This window comes from Primulina eburnea, chromosome 9, assembly GCF_022965805.1.
Source record: "Primulina eburnea isolate SZY01 chromosome 9, ASM2296580v1, whole genome shotgun sequence".
Classification (NCBI taxonomy): Eukaryota; Viridiplantae; Streptophyta; class Magnoliopsida; order Lamiales; family Gesneriaceae; genus Primulina; species Primulina eburnea.
The window spans coordinates 26089470-26098306 of NC_133109.1; the positions used below are offsets into that span (position 1 = coordinate 26089470).

The 8837-nt window shown below is 34.5% G+C and overlaps 1 protein-coding gene across 3 annotated transcripts; it reads right to left on the reverse strand.

The window, feature by feature from the left end:
• Positions 1-970: 970 nt before the first annotated feature.
• LOC140841394 (gamma-tubulin complex component 4-like) lies at positions 971-8214 on the reverse strand. Of its 3 annotated transcripts, none has more exons than XM_073208770.1 (17): positions 8076-8214; positions 7760-7898; positions 7381-7672; positions 6741-6877; positions 5844-5942; positions 5656-5773; positions 5079-5351; positions 4766-4846; positions 4614-4697; positions 3567-3653; positions 3029-3084; positions 2752-2940; positions 2345-2567; positions 2060-2148; positions 1764-1917; positions 1447-1569; positions 971-1364 (listed from the first exon to the last, which is right to left on the reverse strand). In XM_073208770.1, exons 1-17 carry the CDS (start codon positions 8149-8151, stop codon positions 1302-1304), a joined length of 2283 nt encoding a protein of 760 aa, XP_073064871.1. In that variant the 5' UTR covers positions 8152-8214; the 3' UTR covers positions 971-1301. The 3 variants fall into 3 exon arrangements, with proteins under 3 accessions (XP_073064871.1, XP_073064869.1, XP_073064872.1); XM_073208768.1 differs by having other exon boundaries at positions 7760-7994; XM_073208771.1 differs by having other exon boundaries at positions 7760-7944; positions 8076-8213.
• Positions 8215-8837: the final 623 nt, after the last annotated feature.

Here is an 8837-nt window from a genome sequence, read left to right on the forward strand (position 1 = left end):
TTTCCGCCGGTAAGATGATAAATATTGGCCGTCTTCTCCTCCGGAGCGCCGCCCCTACTTTAGTTCCGCCGACCTCATCCCATTGTCACAGGAGTAGGCCTGCGAACCCGAAAAATGGGCATGGGCTGATTCGGTTCCTTCATTCAAGATGTTATTTTATTAATATTACAAATTGTTAAATAGACATTATTTATATTTTTCGGGAATTTGCCTACAGTCTCCCGTCGTCGATTTTTTTGTGTTTAGGGTAGTACCACATTTCCAAAGTGTACAACATTTCCACATGAAGTATACCACATTTTGTATGACATATTACCATAATTTTGTGGGTAGGAAGTGAACTCAAAGAAATGTTTTGATTGATGATTTTTCACCAACTTCTCCTATTTCTTTCATAATACAAATACAAATATACAAAGTTATTATTAATATTATTTGTTAAATTTATATGATAAAACAGTATAATTTTTAAACTACTGTTTTTCTCATCAACTGTTTAAAAAGAAAATCAACAAAAACTTGTATTAATTGGTTTAAAAATAATTTTTAATTTATTTCAAAATAAAATAAAGTTGATAGCACTTCCTCGCTTCATATTATTTATTTCCTACTTAGGAAGGCGAGGGATGCGTTGAAAATAGACGGAATTTTCAGTAACTTATTTTCATTCTATTTTACTTGGGAAATCACTAATAGTAAACTTGTAGAACTAAATTAAAAAATTGTAAAGGAAGCTTTTGAGCCAAAAATATGTGTAACTAATTTTAATTTAATTTTCAATTTTAAATATTGAAAATAGATTCTTCAAAATTTACCTTCTAATTTTAAATAATTTGTTATTTAGTAAACCTTTTTGTTGTTTTTGGTAGCATCATACACAAAATATGTAGTATAATTATTTCTTCAAACTCTATTCGGCATATAGATGTGTTTTTGAATTAAACTTTATTTGATAGATCTATATTTCGAGTTAAGACAATTTACAATAAATACAAGCTATATTATGAACAGAAAAATCAATTAAAATCACAGACGTTCTCCAATTTTGACCCTATCATGATAAGTTAACTAAATAAAACAGGAAAATATTATAGATGAGATCGGAAAACATCAGAATCAGGAGACATCTTAATCATCATCTAGCCAGGAATTAAGCTGCACATTCTTTCAACTTGATTAACCAGAAGATCATCAGGCATAGGAACACGCCATTCATCACTCCGTAAATAACTTGTACAAGTGGTGATAAACATCCTAGCAACATAGCACCCTTGGTTAATTTTAGGAAACATAAACATAACTCATTGCAGAACTCCAAGTGCTGGCCGCGGTCTCACAACGTTCAGCACTCCCCTTGCAGTTGCCTGCCAACACAAATATTATGCAAATTATATCGTAATCATACATATGGTCATATTAAATTATTGTCAGATGGATGTATTTAACCTCAAAAAAGGAGTTGAAGTTGAGGCGCAGAAGAAAGCGCCTGAGGAATGGTGCCCTTTGACTCCCAGCTATTCTGCTGCTGCGGAGGATGGTGTATAATGAATTTGATTTCTTGTTGAACTCCTGCAGAGATACACATCCAAAGACGGCTGGTTGAGCCATTTAAGAGACGATAAATGGGCTACAAGATCCATTCATTTCAAAATTCTTTATAACTAGACGAGTTTAATGTAATGCATAAGTTAGATTGAATTCCATAAGTGGTCACCGCACTTATAAAGTGTAGAGAATAATGTTGCATGTACGCCTAGTAGTACCTCAGCTATGTACTCCAGTTCACCCGTACTTTCATTGTTTTCAAGGGTTTCAATCTTCCAGCAAAATTGTAAGCAAACTTTCATTATTCCATCCAGAATGCGTGATACAGAACCAATGTCCAAGAAAGATTGAGAAATTAGTGCAGATAAATACCTGCACAGACATAATTAATTAATTAATGCTAGACTTCTACAGTTCATCCACCGTTGCAAAAAAAAAAAACCAGACTAGATATTTTTATGGGCACAATCGCCTGCAATTCTTTAAGCTACAAAGAAAGTAGCACATCACTTACTCTTGATGGTAGCCCACCAGTTCTGTAAAATCGCGAGAACTTTGAATACGAGATTGCAAAACATTCCACTGAGATTCAACCACGTCCACCTGGCAAAATTAAAGAAGATGCTTGCAAAAATAAGCACGGCTCTTAAAAAGAATTAAATAAATTAAGAAGTATGCATTTAGCATGCAAATTATTCTATTATATTACACAGTGAAGCATTTTTTGGTAGTACATCACCTTGAGCATAAGGCATTGAATAGCCATTGAACATAAGGGCATCAGCAATTTGCAAGTTACCTGGATATAGAACTGAAGATTTCTTATTAAGAAGGCCATATGTTCTCTGACACGCCACATTGGCCTACAACGTCGTCGCTGTGGAGATACCAAACTCTTCGAACGGTCATTATGGCGTTTGGCAAAATCAGAATGATCCTCGTGCATTGCAGAAGCCCAGGATTTTTCCAATTCCATCTGTGTCCTCTTTAATCGAAGTAAGTATTGGAAGATCCTCAGATACCTGTGGCAATAGTTGACAGAAAAGGGTAGTCAGCAGCAGCCATAAAATTTGATGCTTGCAGAGGAAACCAAGCAGATGAATTCCACATTCTTGACAATGAAATTCCGGAATGAGGTTATATATAATCCATTTTCACTTCATATGCACCAAAAAGGAAAAAACCATGACCCCGACCCTAACTTACTTCGAGAGAACCTCCTGCGTAAAGAACAACTGTAAGGGCCAGTCTACAGAATATTCAAGAGCAATGCCATCCCAACCATCAATGGATGTTTCTAAGGTGGTACCTGACTGAACACGCGAGTCTCCAATAGAATATGTTTTTTCTTTTGGAAACTCAACTTGTGAGGTCTTAACCACGATCCCTGACATTCTGAAAAAATAATGTAAAGGACAGAAGTTACTCTGAGAAGTGATTGTATATCTTAATTGAGATTAGGAGATAAAAAAGAGTATAAAACCTCAGAGACACTCTAGAGTAGTATTTGTTTTCTTCTCCAATGGTCTTTATCGCAGCCTGGATTAGACATGATTGTTACAGCATAGTAGGATTTGCCAAAGATATTCATTTAAGGGCAGATTAATATGACCCCCACTGGGACTTCGTGTCTAATTGGGCTCTCTGAATTTATGAAAACCCAATCCTTTGAAGCTCACCTACATCTCGTTCCTCATATTAATAATCAGTTTATAATGAAAAGATATAATCATGTAATTTTAACTTTTAAATTTAGAAAATTATCAAATATATTTCACCTATATTGATTAAATAACCTTTGAACAAGAGAAAGAAAGCAAAACGATTTATTCATCTTCTTTGTGGAGGAGAAGATAATTTTTAAAGAACATATTCAGCATTAAAATTCAAAATCATTAATCGAAAAAAAATTTAAAATCATGATGCAAATAAATCAAGGTGAAATTAACTGATGCGAGGATGGTCAATGGTGAAAGTAGTATGTCTTCCTTTACACGATGACTGTCATGATTAAAACTTACCAATTGAAAAGGAACCATAAGATCAGCTTCAGCAGTTGATTGACGAGGTGGTAATCGCATCAGCTGGCGACTTTCTTCAAGAAAGCTCTAGTTGTAAAAAAAATTCACCATTACTACAAGTAAAAAAGAAAGACTAAAACAGAAAAAGGATGAATAGTGTGGAAGGAAGATTGGTTTTCTGCATTCCACAAATTTCAACTGAACCTATTGCAATTGTACTTATGGATTTTCAGAGCTTGGAGAAGGCTTTAAAAAGAGAGAGGGGATTGCTGAAGATAAATGCCTGTATTTGTTCTCAAATGGAGTTCTCCACATCAAAAGTGGAGATATTTGGTTAAGTTTCCAATACTTCTGAAAAATATTTCCTGGAAATGTATATACATGAATTAACTTGGAGAATGTGATGTATTATTTATTAAATTTTTAGAAATATTTTTTTATTGTGGATGCAATACCATATCGACAGGTGTTAAGCTATCCATTTTTTAGTAATAAATGGATATTTAAATTTTCAAAATATAGTTGATTTTTATTAAAATACAATACAAGAAAAGATAAATTGATGAAAACCTTAATTAAAATAGTCATTGTACAGGGATATATGAAAATGTGATGAAAATATATTTATGGGAAAGAATATAAAATAATGTGGATATGTTTGGTTGTGTTCAAGAAAACAAAAATATTCCCCGACAACATGCCAACGTAGCTACTTGTTTTCATCCGCTTCCAACTTCAAGTCTCACAATCACTAAAAAATTCCGCTAAAATATACATCCCACAAACAAATTTTCCAGAAAATAAGAAACCAAACACACATGCTATTTTGAAAAAAAAAAACATCAAACTTAAAAAAAATTCACAATAAACAATTCAAATTTCTTTTAAAACTACTTTCGAAACTTTTAAGCTGAAAATTAAGAGATAATCCAATCAAATGCCATCAAATTATCCAATAGGTGAGTTCTTTATTTGGATATGCAAATCATGATCCAGAAAATTTAACATATTTTTTTCATAAATAGATGCAATCGCCTCTAATCAAACCTGGAAAAAATCGCCTTTTGCTAAAAGGAAATAATCTTTAAGAGCCTTCAAATGACCATTCAAGTCAGCGCGCACAACAACAAGCTGCAAACATGAGCAAAAACTAATTAATTTATTTGAGGTCACAGAACAACAACGTCGTTATTCAGCACCTGCCAAAGATGACTTGCTGCAATTGCTTTGATGGAGTCTACCACGGTCTCAAATGATCTCTTATGGAATTCAGATGACTCCTGAGGAAATAATAGGATATCTCAATAGAGAAAATTCAAACATATGCTAATATCAAAATTATACAAGTACCGGAAGCTTAAGAGTTTAACTTACAAGAAAATGACCAAGATGTATGATAACTACAATGGGAACATCACTTCACGTTGTGCTAGAAATAGTTTGTTATGACGTTCTAAAGATAGACTTGAGTAATGACCACAATTCATCTATATGTTAAAATTAAGTGAAAACCTTTAAATCTTGCAGCATAGCCTCAATTTTGTTAGCCACGGACTGAGGAAGCAATTCTTCTCCCATCAAAATGCTCTTAACAGAAGAGTCCTTCTGAAAAGAAAACTTCCCAGGAAACGCTTGTGCCCTTTGTGAGCCTTTGGGTATCTGCTGCTGAGATGATGCATCCTGGTATTGAACAGTCGGACGTGGATTTCGTAGAACCTTGATAGCTTTTCCAGCAAATAGTACAGATTCAGCAACATTCATAGGAATGTACTCAGGAAGCATATCCTGCAATATACATGAAAATGGGCCATGGTTTTTAAAAGGGAAGATGCCGAAACAGAAAAAAGTCAAAATAAGTAACTATGGCACTGTTCAATGAGAAAAATGATCGATCAAAAAAGCAATCCTTTCAAACCGTCATAGTGATATTTCACACATTTCCTTTATTTTCTCCACATATATTGAAATAAACAAGCATACAATACCCACAATCCTTTTTAGGTATGCCGTGAAGATTACCAACAGTTGTCTTTAACGTAAGAGTCAAGAATGAGGACAAACAACCGTTGATCATCGATGAAAAATGTACCAGATAAACATGGAAGCCCAGATGCCAATCAGCCAATGATGCATCGTTAACTGACAAGTGTGCCAACTTCTCGAGAGTGTCTGGAGGTGATTCATATTCAGAATCCCTATCCTCTTGCCTGGAAAGGAGGGGATTCATTTGAGTAAATGTATCGAAGAGGATTAATAAAGCAACTAGTAATCTCATACCTTCTAACAAAAAATTCTCCATACTGGTCATGCAGTATACCATACACCATCCATGAAGCCAGTTGATTGTACATGACCTGATGCCCATGCCATAATAGCCTGTCTGACACAATATTACCCAATCCATCATACAAAGTCATTGCAAAAGTGCATACTTAGAAATTGCATTTTAAAAGGCATTTTAGCCATTGATCTAAAGCTTCCATACCCCTCCATATATTCAGCTGGAAGCTTATCTACACCTATGGCAACAAAATTTGTTGCTGTTCTTAGAGTTCAGAACGCTATAGACTCAAGCAACTTCCTACAATCTATGTTGCATGGATACGGATACGAGTATCGTATCGAATACGATACGGATACGGCGACACGTCAAATTTTGAAAATATTAGACACGATACGGCTAGGATACGACAATCATTAAAATATATATAAATATTATATATATATTTATATTTATATAAATTTAGTATTGAAAAGTAAAAATTATAGAAATGGAATGAAAGAGACGGACAAATGTATTTAGGAATTTATAAGTGCAATAAAATTTATTTTAAATTATTTTTCTTTTAGTCCCTAGAAATTTTAAATTTTTTAAATTAACCCATAAAACTTTTAAATATTTGCAATTTTGCCGAAACGTATCCGAAAAACGTATCTATGCCGTATCCATGGCGTGTCCTCGCCGTGTCCAAAACGTATCCGGCTGGTCAACCCTAAAAAAAGTCAACGATACGGATTTTGAGGTATCCGACACGCGTATCCGCGTGTCGTATCCGTATCCGATACTTAAAAAAAAATATTTAAGGTATCCGTGCTACATAGCCTACAATACTGAACTTAAAAACATTATTGATACAAGCATTAAACAAGTGGATCTCAATAAGCAATCCACACCTCTGAATGCAAGTCTGCAGCTCAGGAACCCCACAGTGGCATCTCTTGTGTAAAAGGTTGAGTAGTTTCCCACCACAAATGTTATCACGTTCAATCTCCAAAATTATGTCATAAAGGGGTGGCAACAAAATCAAGAACTGTGAAGGAAACTCAAAAGTTAGCATACATCGAAATGAAAAGAAAGTAATTTTGGAATGGATAAAGAAATATGCTTCAAGCATATATTACAATTTGGAATAGTTAAAATTCGCAGCATAAACAATATTTCCGAATGTGATTTCACATTAACCTTATATGAGTACACCATGCATATTGCCACATAGCCCCGCTAACCGTGTGAAGGAAAAAACATAAAACATAATAATATATGCAAAGCCTGTGTGAATAAATTCTCAGGTTCCAAGAAACTATCATACCACAAAACCCAAAGGACAAAGATATATCGAAAGGCAAATAAATCAGCACATTTGAAGTGCAAATTTCCAATCATATATTAAGAAAATCATTAACACAATTCAGGTATTGATTCACGTTACTTGCAAACAGCCCTAATGGACAAAGAACACAACCAAAGCATTAAGCCATGTCACAAAGAGTCGGGCTCACAACTTTCAAACAGTAGAGAATAAGTAATATCTACCTTATTGAGTCCTTGAGTCACTGTTGCCAAAATGGGTAGAGAGTCGGACAACATTTTCTGCTCAATGTGCAAAACAGCAGACCTGTAAACAGAGAGCACCTCAACAATGCCGTTCGCAATTGCTCTTCTATACACGCTAGGCTTCATCTTTTTAGCTTTCAAGGATTCATTTACTCTTAATAAAGGAGACTCGTTAGGTGCTCTAATCCAACTCAAGTTTCGAGATTTGGCTGCAAATCGTTCAAGTTCCCGGTAATAAAACCCTAGCGTGATAATCCTTTGGATTACTTCCCTGCAAGTCAGAACCCGAAGCAACATCAATATAAAAAAAAAACCCTCGCCCTGCTTAAGCCGAATGAACAGAAAATAAAGTGAATACTTATCGCTGGGTTGAATAAAGGATACATCAGGAGCGAGTTTGAAAGTAGGCTCCTCGGCGAGAGGAGCTTCTGGGGATAAGCTAACACGTAGTGATTCATTGTATTCTCTCCCATCGATTATGAGATCTCCGGTGTAACCTAAGAGAGCCAACAGCAATTCGTGCAGCATGATTTCACAAATTCGCTGGCAAGAGGTTAAATTAGATGAAAATGAAGAAGATCTGGCTGGCATAACTGCAAATTTCAAGCCAATCGAGAATAGAGACGATACAATCGAATACGGAGGCGGTTATATGTATATGCATACATTCATACCTGAAAATGACAATCGGAGAGTAGGGGGCTTTGCTTTATGAAACAATTGGTTGAGCTGCTGCGGATTACTGCTCATTCCATATTTCCATTCCCGCCGCGTACAAATCTGAAATCTTGGAGGTAGTATACGAAGAAAAAACAACCCCCAATAAATTTGAATAAAGTATTGGGCCTTTTATTTTCGGGGTATTTTGTGATCATTATTTTTAAATATGCAAAAAATTCGTGTGAGATGATCTCACGTGTATTATTTGGATCTTTCATGAAAAAGTATTATTTTTTATACTAAAAGTATTAATTTTTATTTTGAATATTGATAGAGTTGACCTGTCTCACAAATTAAGATCCGCGCTGTTTTAAATAAGATCAAGTATTGGGCTTTTTATTTTCAAAGTATTTTGTGATCGTTATTTTTTAAAAATAATATTATTGGTACAAATATTTTTTTATTATAGATTATTATCTTATTTAGTGATATTTGAAATATTTTTAATCAAGATAAATATGAGAATATAATATTTATAAAGATTTGTATGTCGTGATCTTCTCCTATAAATAGGGTGTTTGTGGTCAATGAAAATTGGATCTGCTTATTGACTCATTCTCTATTTTCTTCTAGGCAAAAACTTGTGTGAGACGGTCTCACGGGTCATATTTGTGAGACGGATATCCTATTTGGGTCATCTATGAAAAAGTATTACTTTTAATGCTAAGAGTATAACTTTTTATTGTGAATATGGGTAGGGTTGACCCGTCTCACAG

What these genes read in the sequence shown, in the direction of transcription:
- LOC140841394 (XM_073208768.1), bottom strand. Translation starts at nt 8,151, where the DNA reads ATGAGCAGTAATCCGCAGCAGCTCAACCAATTGTTTCATAAAGCAAAG. An exon ending in TTATGGTTCCTTTTCAATTG is followed by an intron (nt 3,085 to 3,566) that starts GTAAGTTTTAAT and finishes TGTCTAATCCAG; the next exon opens with GCTGCGATAAAGACCATTGG. An exon ending in ACTTCAACTCCTTTTTTGAG is followed by an intron (nt 1,365 to 1,446) that starts GTTAAATACATC and finishes TTGTGTTGGCAG; the next exon opens with GCAACTGCAAGGGGAGTGCT.